This window comes from Maniola jurtina, chromosome 21, assembly GCF_905333055.1.
Source record: "Maniola jurtina chromosome 21, ilManJurt1.1, whole genome shotgun sequence".
Classification (NCBI taxonomy): Eukaryota; Metazoa; Arthropoda; class Insecta; order Lepidoptera; family Nymphalidae; genus Maniola; species Maniola jurtina.
The window spans coordinates 10,153,764-10,170,862 of record NC_060049.1 but is presented as its reverse complement, the minus strand read 5'-3'; the positions used below and the strand labels follow the sequence as shown (position 1 = coordinate 10,170,862).

At 40.3% G+C, this 17,099-nt stretch overlaps 1 protein-coding gene across 1 annotated transcript in view; it reads right to left on the bottom strand.

Annotated features, from left to right (window-relative positions):
* LOC123876066 (follicle-stimulating hormone receptor) overlaps nucleotides 1–16,419 on the bottom strand; it is a 70,579-nt gene extending 54,160 nt beyond the window's left edge. Inside the window, exons 1-2 of the mRNA XM_045922193.1 lie at nucleotides 16,259–16,419; nucleotides 248–319 (exon numbers count right to left, since the gene is read on the bottom strand). Coding sequence (XP_045778149.1) covers nucleotides 248–319; nucleotides 16,259–16,419 — 233 coding nt within the window. The remainder of the gene's footprint in view (nucleotides 1–247; nucleotides 320–16,258) is intronic.
* Between the last annotated feature and the right edge of the window lie 680 nt (nucleotides 16,420–17,099).

Sequence of the window (17,099 nt, the reverse complement as noted above, 5' to 3'; positions counted from 1 at the left end):
TTTGCCCCACTAATTTTATAAAGGCGAAAGTTTGTGTTTATGTGTGTATGTTTGTTACTCTTTCACGCAAAAACTACTGGATGGATTTAGCTGAAATTTAGAACGGAGATAGATTATACCTGGATTAACACACAGGCTACTTTTTATCTCGGAAAATCAAAGAATTCCCACGGGATTTCGAAAATCCACGCAGACGAAGTCGCGGGCATCAGCTAGTTATAAAGAAACCGTTAAAGGTGGTACTCACAGGTCGCGCAGTGCGGCGGCATACTGCAGCACGTCGGATGGCAGCGCGCTGATGTTGTTGTGCGATACGTCACTGCAACAACGTATTTAGGAACATGTGAAATTATGATTTGCCAAAATGCGGTGATAGGCTATAGTAGTGAAAGACTTTTAATTACTCCGAGTATCCGAGGGTCCGAGTGAAGAAAAACATATTGAGAATGCCTGAAAGTTTTAAAATATTCTCAAAGGTGAGTGACGGCTGTTACGCTATAATAACGAAATCTTCTAGTACTAAATTGTAAAGTGATGTATTATAAATAATTGCTTGCTTGCTTTTACTCTTTTACTAGTTCCGAAAGTAGTATTTCCGTTAAATGATTGATGGTTATGTCCTCGAGAATAGTCCAACTCTAGCAGTTAGACTACTTAGAACAATATATTATATTATTACTTATACTAAATCTCGCGGAGACATGTCAGCTTCCTTTCACGGGAATCGCAAAAAGTAGGACACCAGATACAAAGTGCGTCATAGCTTGGTGTTTGCGAGAACTTAAGCCTGAAACACACAGATGCGACGGGAGCTACTCGGCAGGATGTCACAAAGGATGCGCGCGTACGCGTGTACGATTTGAGCCAATGGGACCCTATTACTAAGCCTCCCTCCGTCCGTTAATCCGTCCGTCCGTATGTCTCTGCGTCATTAATTTCCTATAGACAGCGCTGCACTTGAATCATCCGCTATATGGCATTGCAGTTGAATTATCGCAAAAAAAAACTCGTTCCACTAATTTAGGACTAACGGAAAAGGGTCACGATCCTCAGCAATGAGAACTTCGAATTCCTTCGTAGAGAGAGAAGGGTTTATTCCCATCTGCTTTCGCATTCTTGCCCATTGCCCCGTTACATTTGGTCCTCGACAATCTTTAACTTTATTCCCAACTGCCACCCGATTGAAACTTTTACTGATTGAGGGGCCGGCAACGACGGGACAAAAATTATTCAAGTGGTAGCAGATGGGAACTCTTGTAGTATTAATGTCTGGTAGCAGATGGGGAAAAATATTGAAGCGGGGTTGGATGGGAATTTCATTGTGAATTAATTTAACTTCTAATGTAAAGAATGTATTCTTAACATTTATTTGTGAATACAATGAATTAAGTGCTGGGAACTGTGGACACTTTACCGTCGCAAATTGTGTGTGCTTCATACTTAAATTAATCGATGTTGGAGTCGCCTGGTCTAGCGTACCGGAAACACTTTAAACTTGTTTGTTTCTTTTAAATAGCCGTGGCGCCGAACCGTACCATGATTCATCTCAAGTCTCAACCCACTTCGCTGAAAACAACTTCACCTGAATTAAAACTATGAACTGAAAAATGAACAGACAAAAGTTGGACAAGGTTTACTGAAAGTTGGATCTTCAAACAATCGAGAACAAGAAAATAACTTTCTGTCGTAAACACCGTTCCTCAGCGCGAAGACGGCTAACAATGCGAATGTTTATCTACAAACTTGAACTAATAAAATATCTTTGAAAATCCATACTCCATACTAATATTATAAATGCGAGAGTGTGTCTGTCCGTCTGCTCGCTTTTCACTGCCCATCAGTTTAACCGATTTTGATGAAAGGAGCTTTGAGAAGCTACTTTTTATATCGGAAAATCAAGAAGTTCCCATGAGATTATTATCAAACTTAAATCTCCATAGATGAAGTTGTGGGCATCGTCTATTGGGTAAAGAGATTAGCTTGCATCGTGGAAATGGGCATAGCAATTTTATCCTGGAAAATCAAAGAGTTCACAAGGTGTTTTTTAAAGATTCAAATCCTTTAGTTTCCTATTTATACAACATAATATCGTTACCGGATTTATTTAGTCTAGATGCCGATTGGAGACTGGAGACCTTCAGTATGATCTTCTTGAAAGCATTACTCAGGTTAAAATTATGCTTGAACGGCGTGTCGGAGCATAAACCGATTAGATTTGAACATTTTGATAATGTAGGTACCGATCAGCTGATACGAAGGTTCAAAGTACTGGCGGCTAGCGGGGTGGTTCCCCCTTGCAGTGAACGGTGTAGGGGCGGTGAAAGGTGAGGGGTGAGTAGGGGGTCGGGTAGTGTGATAACGAGCGCGGTGCGTTATTGCTGTCATCCATCATCGGCGCGTCACGGCCACTTCGCTACTTCGCGGTAGACCCCAACAACCCACCCGCTTTACCGTTATGTTTTTTAGGATCTCTATAGGGCTTCTCTTGCCTTTATCTTCTAGTACCTACAGCTGCCAATTGACGATGAAATACGTCGTGCTTTAAGTACGAAATATCTTGTGCCATAGGAAAGCTTTAAAACTGTAATATGACAGTGTCCACAAAGGTATTCCATTCTTGTTATTTCCTTAGATATACCTAAGTATTCGACGAGTGATACCTAAGTAACTTCCTCTACTTTTACTACAGAAGGTGCATATCCTACTCAATATTATAAACGCGAAAGTTTGTATGTATGCATAATGGATGTATGGATATTCGTTACTTTTTCACGCAAAAACTAAGTAGGTAGGTACTGGACGAACTCGGCTGAAATTAGGAATTGAGATAGATTATACGCTGGATTAACACATAGGCTATTTTTTATCCCAGAAAATCAGGGAGTTCCTACGGGATTTTGAAAAACCTAAATTCACGCGAACGAAGTGACGGGCATCATTTAGTCTACTACCTATTACAGAGAATTTTCATGTTACAAAGAAGCATAAAACCCAGATAGGTAGAAAGATCGTTTGACGGACAATCCATACTAAATGTAAGTGCATGATTAAAAAAAAAAGAAAAATCCGATTCATACCCTCTCGATTACTACGGCAGCATTGAAATCCCTAGAAGAATCGAGCCGTGGACGTCAACAGAATATCAGTTGAGACGACGAGCAGAATTCGTTTATAAAGAACTCTTTAATATGCTGTAAACATTGAATTTAATTTTCATTCCATTCATATCGCGAGGTCGTCGTCTCCTCGGCTCCGCACTCCTCGCCCGACGCGGCGCGGCGTGGGACATTAATTCATCCGCGCTACAATCGCAGCTGAATCGAGCGTTCGCCGATATTATAATATTAGGTAAGCATATCTCAACCGTGATAAAAATTCACGTAAGTAAATGAATTAGAAAGAAGAAAATGTAAAAGCTATGCTACACATGACCTTAAAACAACCCATTTTTTTGGCAAACTTGATCTATGCTTGCAATCGTTTCTTCCAACACTAGTCTTGGGCTCCTCTTTGTAGGAGTCCAAAGAAAGCGAGTTTTATCCGCATACTAACTTACTAAGTACTTACATCATCTACTAACGACACAAGAGTATACGCTATATTACGCTGTATAGCGCAGATTTTTTTTAGAATAAAAATGGGCAAACGAGCAGGTGTGTCACCTGATATTAAGTGATTACCGCCACCCATGAACAGTTGCAGAATTTGTTAGTCAGCCCCTTAAATAACCCCATATTATTTTAAGACTCATTTAAGTTTTATTCATATGACTTATTTTGTTAGGTTAAGAATTTTGTTGTATTGTTGTATTTAATTAGATTATAATAGGGCTGACATGTACTTTTAAATGTATCAAAGCCCTTAAATAAATAAAGAAAAAAAAACCCATACTATTGTAATCAATTTCAACATTTTCAGCTGGGATCCGTTAATCTTTGACGGCATATTCGGTAAACGTGTGTTTTTTTGTTGCAATTGGTTTTGGCAACATCAGTGCGGAGCTTAAGTGGCAGTGAGTTTCGCTGGCTGCGCGCCAGCCCGCTGTCCATACGAGTATGAATGCATCACCATTAGTGCCATCTGCTTCCAGTAGCGGTTAGTTCGGAGGCTGTTTTGGCGAGTTCCTACTCTACGGGGCCGATGCTAGCCCTAACTAGTATATGTATAAACTAGAGGATGCCCGCGACTTCGCCCGCGTGGATTTAGATTTTTAATAGATCCTGTGGGACCTGTTTGATTTTCCGGGGTAAAAAGTTTCCTATTTCGATTACAGGGACGCAAGCTACTTCGGTACCACATACAAATTGGTTAAGTGGATGGGTCTTTAGTAATCCCGCGGGAACTCTTTGATTTTTCAGGATAAAAAGTAGCCTTTGTCCGTCCCCGGGACATAAGCTAACCCTGTACCAAACGTCAGAATCGGTTACACTGTTGGGCCGTGAAAAGGTAGCAGACAGACAGACAGACATACTTTCGCATTTATAATATTAATTAATATGGATGGATATTAGTATGGATGACTAAAGGTCTAGTTACTCGTAACGTGCACGGGACGGGACGGGAAGATTTCTTAAACTACTATTGGATAACTTGCAAACGGACTAGACGGGACGTTCTAGTTTATCCAATAAAAGTTCAAGAAATCCTCCCGTCTCGTCCTGTGCACGTTACATATAACTCGACCTTACAATCAAAAAACTATAGTGAGTGCTAAGTACCTACTAGCTACTTAATGTAGCATCATGATAGCAGTAACTGAGTTTCTTACCAGCCCTCTTGCTTTGAAATCAATGAAATCTGAAACGTAAACCTGCTTAGTTTCTCGGCTCACCAGACGTCCTCAGTAAAATCTACTTTTACAGCGCACTGAGATGTACCTATAGTCATTTACACATACATTTCACCGCGATTAATAGCCTCATCGGGTGACAGAAGGGCTGGCTCATTCTTTGCGCCACGGATCAGCCTGGCTGTTAGAAATGCAGCCAGTATTCTTAGCACCATTCCACGCGGGCATGATTTGTATAGTAATTAGATAAAGCTTTAAATTTTTTTGTAATGTTTTCAATAAAAAAATATTGTCTTGATTTGTCATAAGCGCCTATGAAGTTGCAAGTGGAAATTTTGATTCGCTATGTTGGATCAAAAACGAGAGAGCTTTTCGACCTCGCCGCGCCTTGGTGAGCGGCGATGTTCGTGGCATACAAATGCTCTCACGTGTAAGCACATGTTACTAATAATACACATAATTACACACATCAATCGCTCATAGCTTGATGATAATACGCCCGTCACAAGGTATTGCGTGTGCTTTAATAGGGGGAATGTAGAAAAATATACTTTATTAAAACCTAGTAACTCTCGCCGGCTTCACACGTGTAGCTTGGAGGAACTATTTCGATTATACATTGGTTTTGTGTAACTTTAACTATTTACGACCCCGACAAGTGAAGGTTACAGTAACTAGAAAAGAGCTGATAACTTTCAAACGGCTGAACCGATTTTCTTGGATTATAGCTAAGAACACTCTCGATCAAGCCACCTTTCAAACAAAAAAAAACTAAATTAAAATCGGACCATTAGTTTAGGAGCTGCGATGCCACAGACAGATACACAGATACACATGTCAAACTTATAACACCCCTCTTTTTGGGTCGGGGGTTACACACTTAAGTACTATAATTATTATATGTGTTATTTATGTGACACAGTCAAGTCAACTCACAACCCTCAGCAATACGAATAAGACTTGGAATGAACACTGAAGAAACACATTTAACTATAAAGTCAGTAGGTAATCTCCAACTCGTAACTTGAAGGAACACCTTTAATAGATGCATAAGCTTAAGAGATTGATGGACAAGACTGTAAGTGGAAGGTACGAGAACCTAACCTTGCCTTGTAGAATGTGTCATAAATATTAGAGTAAGGTTTTCAATCATTGATTACTTTGTATGTAGGCCGTAGGCGTATTCTTCACTATTTATTGTTTAAAGTGGTATGTATTTTCGCGAGCAAAACCTAAATTTTGAAAATGTAAAGAGGTTTTTGTATTTTTTATTGAAAATTCGTGAATCTAAGGTGAATGGTATGGTAATAGAGTAATGGCAACTTGCCCGACTTACTAACAAGTTTGTATCAAGCCCATGGCGGTCAACTAACTTTTGTGTAACTTGTATAAATCTGTTTGGCAAACAAGCATCCCGACCGCCCGTAACAGAGTAAGGAAGAGGAAAGGTCGTGCCGTGAGGGCAATTCACGATTAAACCCCGGTATCGACCGGGATCAAATCATAAACGAAGAGAAGCTAAACGGATTGTGAAGTGGCAATGGGCAGGATAGTTTGAAAAGCCGATAGACTTTGGGGTTCAGAATGACGATTTCACACCTGAAAGCACAGCGTTAGAAGAATCCCACAAGGTGGACAGAAAACATTCAACGAATCGCAGAGAGCCGCTGGATTCGGGCGGCGCAATACAGTTTGATTTACTGAATGATACTTGGAAGTCCCTACAAGAGACCTATGCCCACCAGTGGACGTCTATCGGTTGATATAAAAATCGATTATAATGAATCGATAATAATCGGTTGATATAAAAATCGATTATATCAACTGATAGACATCTATACGTAGTATGATATTATACAAATCGTACACACATACGCGCGCGTCCAATGTGACATTCTGTAAAATAGTTGTCGCGTCGTATTTATTCCAGCCTTAGTACCTGACCCTGTGGTTAGCTTGTTTACTTCAGCAATAAAGGTATCTGTGTCGAAGACATTGCTGTACAACTTTGACGATAAACGCCCGCTCCTGTGACGTGACTCGAGAGAGAAGTTCATACTTAATACTACCACATTTACTGGAAAACGACTTAGGAACTTTCATCGGTAAACACTGCAAAGCTTCATTTTAATCATATTTGGCATATATTTGAACTGTTTCAGTGACAAAATTCTGAACGAAATTCGTACGTACACGTTACATTTCATAAACTATTCTCAATATTTTATTATATCACCAGTTTTTTTTAGTGAAATAGTCTAATTGAGTTGTCGCTTTAACGTCTACCGGGCGTTAGTCATATCCCTAAGGGAGTTGGCTAACTCTCGGCTTATGCCATTTCGATGCGACATGTATATTGACTATCTAGTAGGTATATAGTGTAGTCGTGTCTTTAGCTTAAGCCAAAACAAACGTAAAACGTGCAGAAAAAACGTTAGTCTGTAACTGCCATTAAAAAATAAGTTCTTGTATAATTTGCATTAGTCGCTAGAGGATTGTGATGGATTTGGCCTAACAACAATCCCGGCAACAAAAAGTTTATGAAATTGCAAATTGGACACATAAAATGAAATTGCAAATTGTCACACAAGGTTAGAAATAAGTACAATTACAAGTAGCGGGTGAATCTGCGAGCAACAGCTAGACCAATATAATCTTCCTCCGAACCAATGTACATAATATTACGGCGTGGAATAGGTATTTCCCGTGCGACGAGTTCCGAATAGATATCCTGCAACCGCATCCAATAGCTGGTGTAATCTAGGTCGGGAGTAAAATGTACAAATAATGTATTCCGCGCGGCGATCCGACCAGCTTATCCTTTCCGACTCACTTTAGCCTTGGAGACCCAATGCCGCGCCCCCTCCCGCCAGCGAATACAACTCTTCAAAAACAATTAAGGCTTGGATAGATACAACGCGTGGCGGCGACGTATCCACTATAAACTATGTATATTCACATAAAGCACACTCATCGAAATATTAGGTGCTAGATAATTTCCGTAACATCCCGTCAAACTGAGTAAATATACCAAAAAATAATGGGCCTTGTAGCGTGATACCCGTGGAAGACAACCCTGCAAACACCTGATAAACCCGTGAATTCGAAGGACCGTTTGAACGTTTATCAATTAGCAGAGATCGCGATATTAACAATTATATCGAAAGATCCTCTGGTACTAACTATTATTATGTATTTGGTACTATACATAGCTCATATTTTCTCAGTCTTATCAAATAAGAGCTATAGGATACGCTGTAAGATTCTACAGGATATATTTATTTCGGAAAATTTGATAAGGAACTATTTCCTCGCATCGGAACGCTGGAAGACCCTCCCTACTGGGCAGGCGACATCAAACGAGTCTCGGTCAGCCGCTGCGGTCAAACGGCGCAAGACCGTGGCGTGTGAAAATCCCTACACGAAACCTATGCCCTGCAATGGATGTCTAACGGTTGCTGATGATTATAGAAGACAGTTTTCGTTTGATATAGCCCTTCTAGTACTACTTTAGTTCAATGGTATTGAATGAGTGCAGTGCAATAATCGAGTGAGCGTGACCTCGTATTGCGCCACACACGACCACACGTCGCACATGTCACGCTGCATGCTGTCGTGACAATGTGGCGCCGGGAACGTGTGCACACACTTGGATAAAGCTAATGGCCTATCAGAGAGCTTACCTAGTCTCTCCTTTCACCAAAGGTTGCTTGGTGGAGATTGCTCTAAGCAATAAGGCCGCCTTTGCATAAAATTGTTTATAGTTTCTTGTTTTGTCTTGGTTTCTTTCTTGTTTTGTGTGTAATAGTCTTCTATCTATCTATCTATCTTAACGCACGGTGGAGCTGCAAGCAATTCGCAAACTCAACGCGTGTTCTGATCCCACATAGATGCTCGAAGCTGTATCCTATGAACGCATTTTTGAAGGCTAGATATTATACTAGCCTATAGCGGGGAAACGGAAGCCGGAAGGGCATTCCATATTCTAGCAGAGTGTATGATAAACGAGGAAGCAAATCGCTTCGTATGAGTCCGTGGAATTTCGACTACGTAAGGAAGGGGTGCAGACCTTGACGATGCTTCGTGGTCCGACGGTAAAATTCGCGGTTCTTTCGGCGCGGACGAAATACGTAGTCTGTGGTGAGCTTTACCCAGGCATGTTGTATAAGTCGGTATTAGCCACAGCCTATAAGCTTAACTCGACGGAGCTGCAATCCGTCTTATTTATAAATGTTATCACAGATGCCTTACCCGTTTGAGCTTCGATAAAGCTGCTTTTGATAAATCGCCTAGATCCAACTCAATGGGTAAATTCGAGCACGAATACTTATTTGATTCATATCATGACATTTTGATTCATATTTTCTAAAAATCCTGGAGAAACTATGATTTTCTGAGATAAAAACTAGCTTATCTAGTCCTGGAATGAAAACTATCTTCATACCAATCATCAAAATTTCATCAAAATTAGTCAGTATACCTACCTACAGACCTACAGACTACCTACTTTCGCGTTTATAATATTTTAATGGATCCTTTTCTTCCCTGACTCTTCTCAAAATAGTATCTATAATAAACCAAAGTCTCAATCTGCATTTACCAGTGTTTTCGGTTAACTTTTGACTGAATTTTATTCGCGCGATTTATTTTCCGCGTGCGGAATTTCACCTGCCCCCAGTGCGAGCGAATGCGTTGAGCACCATACAATTACTCCATACTGCACAAAATATTCGCGCGAATTTAATACAAAATTCAAAAAAAAAAACAAAATATTTTTTAATATTTAAAGCGTCTACCACTGGTTCGGAATGCCTTTCCTACCGAGAAGAACCAGCAAGAAACTCGGCGGTTGCTCTTTTCAAAGATTTGATATACAATTTGTATCAAATCATAAATTTGCCGCGCGAATTTTAAATCGCAGTGCCTGCATTTTCATGTGATTGCAAGTGTTACAGAATTGCAAAAAAAAAAATTACCGGATTTTAGAGGTCTTTTAGATCTCTTAGAGGAGAGCACTATTACATCCAATCGTGATTCGCAGTGTTCCGGTATTTGCGAGGTTGGTAGGATACCGCCAGAAGCCAGTCAAATAAAATTTAATGTAGCGAAGAGGGGATCGTAGAGTCACCAAATGGTAGGAATAAAATGCAGTGCCTCCAAGTGTCTTTGTCATCTAGCTAAGAAATAAAGAGAATTTCCAATACAATTTATTTTTGTAGTGTACTTGTGTGGTCAAAGTAATGGATAATTTCGGTCAAAATACAACGAGTAGATTACAGATTTAGATACTTGTATATCCTCATACTGTCAGGGATTCTATGAAGGAGATATCGTATCTTAACTTCCTTACTGAACCAAGGAGGCACCCAAGAAATATATTGGGTACCAATATCAAGTAAGACTTTATTATTGACCTTAAGTTTCAACTACACAATTCTATTGCTACAGGGTCCATACACACCGTGAGGTCAGATCGTCTATGGTTTTGGGTAAAATATCGTCACTAAACAAGTCACAGGTAGACGCTAGAATCAGGTGGGCTCAGGGGCTGGAAGTCCCTACATGAGACCAATGTCTAGCGGTTGTAGACGTTTATCGGTTGATGGCGATGGCAAAGTTTTTATGTTAATTTCGTTAATTTACTATTTAAGCAATTAATATTGCAATACTAACTGATGCCCGTGGATATAGGTAGATAGGTTTTTAAAAATGTCGTGGGAACTCATTGATTTTCCGGGATAAAAAGTATCATTGCATGAGTGTGCATAAAGATGTATTCATGTGTCAATCCAGGGTATAATCTATCTCCATTCCAAATTTCAGCCAAATCCGTCCAGTAGTTTTTGCGTGAAAGAGTTACAAACATCCATCGATTACAAACTTTCGAGTTTATAATATTAGTAGGATGAGATTCTTTTAGCATCTATAAATTACATGTGCATATTAAAAGGACAGTGAATTGCGGACGTACAAACATAACATCGTGTCGTGTGTATTAATGACTATGGCATTCCGCGCGCGACTCGGTCGCTTTATAGAGACACGGGAATGCAACTATTTGGGCCACTGCGACTGATATAGGCGCCACAGTCCAAATGCTTCTTCGCTGCGATGACTTCCCTTTAGAAAATACTGCTTACTATATATTATATAACTCTTTACTAGGTTTTGCTGGTGATATACAGTATTTTTAATATAAACTACTTAAACGTCTTTGTCAACCAATTCCTGAAACACCGGCAACGTATCAGCGGTTCCTCTGGTGCTGCAAATGTTCAAGGGCGGTGGTAATCACTTAACATCAGGTGACCCGCCTGCTAGTTCGCTCGCTATTTTTTATTAAAAAAATGTTTAGTCTAAACCTTTCGCTCTCAGAGAAGAGACCCGTAGTTAATATATAACTAATGGGCCGATGATGGGTTGAGATGATTTGATGATGATGATGATAAAAGCTTTAATGATGGTCGTCATATTATTGAATGAGGAGACAATCAAGCGACGCTTTCGTTGAGCTCTGCGTTATTCGAAAGCAATTATTGACAACAAATACGATAATTGGGCTTTCGTTAAGCGGCTTTTACGCAGTTCTGTTCCGTGTTCCAGGATAACAGGGCCGTGGGGGGTTGGCGGGCGTGGGGGACGGGCAGGGTGGCTGCAGACTGCAGCTGACTGCCCCCAGCTCTATAAATAGCCAGCCTAGATCCGCTGCAGCCGCCTGATAACGCGCCCCGCTCGCTTTCGTCCTGATTCCACACTTAGTAGGTACATGGACTTCATCGTAACATTACAACAAATAGTTTCTATTAGAGAATTACTAGCAAGACCTCGACCCAAAATGATACTGATTTTTTGTCTAGATTTTTCAAAAATCTCACGAGGACTCTGGTTTTCCAGAATAAAAAGTAGCCCATTTTTACATGTTTCCTGCAGGTGATGCATTAATGTTAGTTTATAGATTTGTTTACAATCGGATTAACACCAGTGGCGCATATTTTGGAAAAATATTAAAAACTCATGAAACAACTAAAGAATTAGTTACCTAATACTAACGACTTGATCCAGAGATAATGTTTCTGAAGGTTATTTTAGGGAGTTGTTCAGTTTTCTGACTTTTTCAGTCGTTTCCGTTGTTCCCTGATAATCTCGTTCAAACGTGTTTCATTTTATAATGACCAAGTATTAAATCATCATGATTTACCTATTAACCGTCTTATCGTGCGGTTGGTGTGGGGCAAACTTATTAATTTATTCCAGTAAGTAAATCATGACTCCTTGAGCCAGCGCTGTAATTAGGTAAGGGGGGGTGAAGGGGGGCAATAAATACATCATCGTGTCAGCGGAAGAGCCACCGAAAATACTTCGCTAAATCAATTAGCCTCTTCTTGAATAATTACCACAGCGTCTTTATTATCTTTCTTTAGTTACCCACTTACTGCTTTGATTTTGTAAGTAAATACGTTACTGTACAAAAAAAAGCAGTCATTTAAATATCAAATCTTACTGCGATACCGATTTAGCGGTCGCGATTTAGCACACGCAATTATTGCTTGAGTTTCGGCTATAGGTCTACCTTTGCCAGGTACCTGCGGTGATTCCGGACCGCCCGAATAGGAGGCCTACACTAGGCTATCACGACTAGGCATAATTTTGTATAATTCCTAGATAAAAGGAACCTTACAGCAACAGCCGACAACAGCAACACGCGGCTTCTACGCGCGTTCGTAAACCTTGTATTTATTAGGTACAATTTCTAGGAATCCTTCCATCAAAGGGGTCGTATTTAATCCTAAATAATTAATACTCTAGTCTCTCAACAAGATAAAGTTTAAACAGCACTAAAACCCGACCACGACCCGTGAACTGCCGATAGCGGATAGATAGCGATACATATGTGTACAGTAAAATAGTTTTTCTGTTGTACTGTACATATATATATGAACTATATATATTATACATTTTTTTCTCCTTTCATTTGATACGCCACTCGATACAACCCCGCCCACTTTTTTGGTTGTAATCCATTAATTTTTTCGTATAAAATGAAGCCTATATCACCCGGACCATAATAACAAATTGATAACACCTCATTCATCAAAATCGGCCCAGTAATTTAGGCGCTACGTTGGAACACACAGAATCTGATACAAACATACATACATAGACTGCTAAAATCATAACGCTTCCTTTAGACATTGCCATAGTCGGTTAAAAATAAATATCTGCCGACCGTACTTAGCGTGACGTGGAATGAAAAATGCTGGGTATCCTTCGTGTTGATTAACAGGGCTCTCTCCGTCACTCGCTTCATACAATCGTAGTTCCAATTTCATTTGAATATTAAGCAACCAAAATCCATGAAATTTTGCAGACATATTCTAGAAACTAATATCTGTGTCTGTGGTGTTTTAGATTTTTCTAAAAATATGTAGTTTTAAAATTACAGGGGCTCAAAGATTTGTATGTAAATTTTTAAGACCGCGTAACTTTGAAACCGAATATTTTAACAGAAATCTGGAAAACCACAGACCCAGATATTAGTTTCTAGAATATGTCTGCAAAATTTCATGGACTTTGGTTGCTTAATATTCAAATGAAATTGGAACTACGTTTGTATGAAGCGAGTGACGGAAAGACCCCTCTTAAACCACGTCAGCGCTTGACGTAACCTTCCCTCCGCCTCGCGCCGCCGCCAGCGCGACAGCCTTCGACATCAATCACCCCCGACAGCTCATCGACACGCTGTCGATTAGCATCTGATGCTTTTCCAGCTCCAGATGAGAACGATTGTGTCTACTTTTGATCTGTTTTACAAAAACCGGCCAAGTGCGAGTCGGACTCGCGCACCGAGGGTCCGTGTACCCACTCGGGTATTTTTTCTGACATTTTGCACGATAAATCAAAAACTGTTATGCATAAAAATAAATAAAAATCCTTTTTAGAATGTACAGGTAAAGCACTATCATAATATGATACCCCACTTGGTATAGTTATCTTACTTTGAAAATTGAAAATACTAATTATATTATTTGTTCACGAACACATTTAATTTTTTTTTGTAATGTAACCACAAATTCACGGTGTTCGGTTTTTTCCTTTACTTGTGCTATAAGACCTACCTACCTGCCTTTCATATGATTCTAGGTCAACGGGAAGTACCCTATAGGTTTTCTTGACAGACACGACAGGCGGACAGACAGACAGAGATCCTATAGGGTTATTATATAGGGCCCTTTTTTCCTTTTGAGATACGGAACTCGAAAAAGCACATATTTTCTTTTCCCAACGCAATATAGTCTTCATTGCTGAATGTCGATATTTCGATAGTGAGGATTTTCTTAGGATAATAAATAGTGCAGCACTGGCCTTCCAGAACACTCGACTAAGAGTTAAGTACGTTTTTGACTCTACATTTCTGTCTCTAACCTATTTAATGCAGTCCGTTAGTAGCTCTAACATTGGTAGTCAAATTTGGTCACCTATCAAGCTATCGACTTGTGTCAATTTTACATGACCAGCACAATTGAATTAGCCAACGCGATCATCATCCTCAGTTTTTAACCCCCGACACAAAAAGAGGGGTGTTATTAGTTTGACGTGTGTATCTGTGTATCTGTCTGTGGCATCGTAGCTCCTAAACTAATGAACCGATTTTAATTTAGTTTTTTTTTGTTTGAAAGGTGGCTTGATCGAGAGTGTTCTTAGCTATAATTCAAGAAATCGGTTCAGCCGTTTGAAAGTTATCAACTCTTTTCTAGTTACTGTAACCTTCACTTGTCGGGACTGTTATTTTTTAATTTACACTTGTAATAGTAAGCCGTCATGAATTATGGAGAAGAAATCATGTAAAATAGAAGCTATGATAAAAATATTTCTACATTGTTTATGTGTTCAATAAGTAAGTGTTGTTATCATCAAATAAAATAAATTTTATTGGGTGTAGAAGTCAAATCTCAGCGCCAGCGTTGCCAGTAGAGGCCGCAAAACATACACAATACGTATACCTACCTATCTACGAAAGATATATTATGTATGAGTACATTCTTGAGTACAATACCGGTTCACCTCCTCACTAAACATGTAAGCGTGTACTACATACCTATTGCCTACGTCCTAAAACAATCCGTGTCTGATCTTGTATCGACAGTTGCAGCTTTACGCAATTACTAAGTACCTAGTACAAGGCTTGACACTTTACTGTGCATGCATGTCCACACCACAAAACTCAAAACACAAAACGTTTCTTTTTGAGCGGCTTTAGTGTTTAGCGTCTCATTTTTAGGGTTGTCTGTCTGCCATTTGTCTATTTGTCTGTCTGTCCTTCTGTCTGTCCATCTGTCGTGTCTGTCAAGAAAATCTATAGGGAAAAGCAAGAGTGAATAGGCATCTTCTAAGCAAGTGCGTTCCAACGTAGACCTCAGCATGTATCTGTGTGGTCTGTGGCATCGTAGCTCCTAAACTAATGAACCGATTTTAATTTAGCTTTTTTTGTTTGAAAGGTGGCTTGATCTAGATTCGAGAGTGTTCATAGCTATAATCCAAGAAAATCGGTTCAGCCGTTTGAAAGTTATCTGCTCTTTTCTAGTAACTGTAACCTTCACTTGTCGGGGTGTTATAAATTTTTAATTTACACTTGTTAACATTTTTACTATAGGTACGCTTAACATATTAAATAGATATGATGTATGTATGTCAAAAACATTCTTTAAAATATATTTCAGTAATTGACATAAAACGCATTTAGGAGTCACGGCTGTCCGTCAGGGTAATAAACTGCGCTTCTAATTGGTCTCTGATGAATGCAAAAAAACCAATAGAAAAGACATCAACGCGCTCTACATTTTTCGTTATCGACATTGCAAAACGCGCATCAATCAATCGATCGCAGAGGTTGATCGATCTAGTTAATCAAATATTTAATTATATGTCCCGAGACAAGTCTTGGCATTTAGAACGTGCTCAGTAAAAATTGTGGTGATTTGAATACTTTCGCAGAATAGGACTTAGTTGTTGTCATAAAAGGACTTAGTTATTGTCGACGAGAGCACAAGATGGTTGTGGTTATCTTGGTGAGTATCACAACTTGCTCTTGTGCTTGCCTCTAAACCACAAAGATACTTACATAGGAATTAAGTAAAGCTTAGACCTCAGAACATTTTCCGAGGCGTACGGGACTGCACCAAGACTAGGAGTGTAGTGTCCACTGTCACTGAGTGATGACAAATTATAAACATGTTTTTTTTATAGCGAGCAAACGAGCAGGCGGGTCACTTGGTGTTAAGTGATTACCGCCGCCCATGAACATTTGCAGCACCAGAAGTACCGCCGCCGACCGATGCGTTGCCGGCCTACTTATCAGGAATTTGTTGGTCCGCCCCTTGAACAGCCCCATGTCGTAATCTAGGGGAAACACCGCCGATAGGGCATGTGATTGAGACTCTTTGAGGTTTCTGATAGCTAAACATCACTCACACGGCCTGCAGTCGTTCGTGAAGCGGCGGCATTTCCTGCAGGTGCGCGGCGCGGCACGTGAGGCGCGCGGCCGCCTCGGCGCAGGCGCAGCGCGCGCCGGCCGGGCACGCGGCCGCCGCGCCCGCCGCCAGCACCACCAGCAGCGCCAGCGCCGCCGCCATGCCTCACCTGGCGCGCCGCGCCCGCGCCGCCCGCCCGCCGCGCGCGCGCCCCGCACTCGCAATACCCATCCTCACACCACCCAACACTCACTGAACCCTCACTGCTTCTCTACTCGAATATTTTCACTTTTTTAGTAATAAATTTTTTAGGGTTCCGTACCCAAACGGTGCCAACGAAACCCTATTACAGCCTCCGCTGTCCGCTCGTCCGTCTGTTTGTCAGCGGGCTGTATCTCGTGAACCGTAATAGGTAGATAAGAAATTTTCAAAAAAATGCGTGTGTAATGTGCCGCGCTAGATAACAAATTCAAAATGTCCACCATCAATATTAAAAAAATACGGAACTTTTTTAAGGGTTTTTTTAATTTTTTTATTCCGTAACAAGTTAGCCTTTGACTATGAACTCACCTAATGGTAAGTGAAGATACAGTCTAAGATGGAAGCGGGCTTACTTGAAAGGGGTATGGCTGTTCAGAGAGAGATATCTCCAGAGAAAAAGAGGAACTCTTAGAGGATCACTTTGTTGTCTGTCTGTTTATCTGTCAAGGGATCAAAAGCTATAGGGTCCTGTTGACCTAGGATCAGGTAGCCAGGTAGCAATGTCTTATATTATAGCAATAATAGCACAAATGAAAAGAAAAATCCAAAAACCGTGTGGTTACATCACAATAAAAATTAAA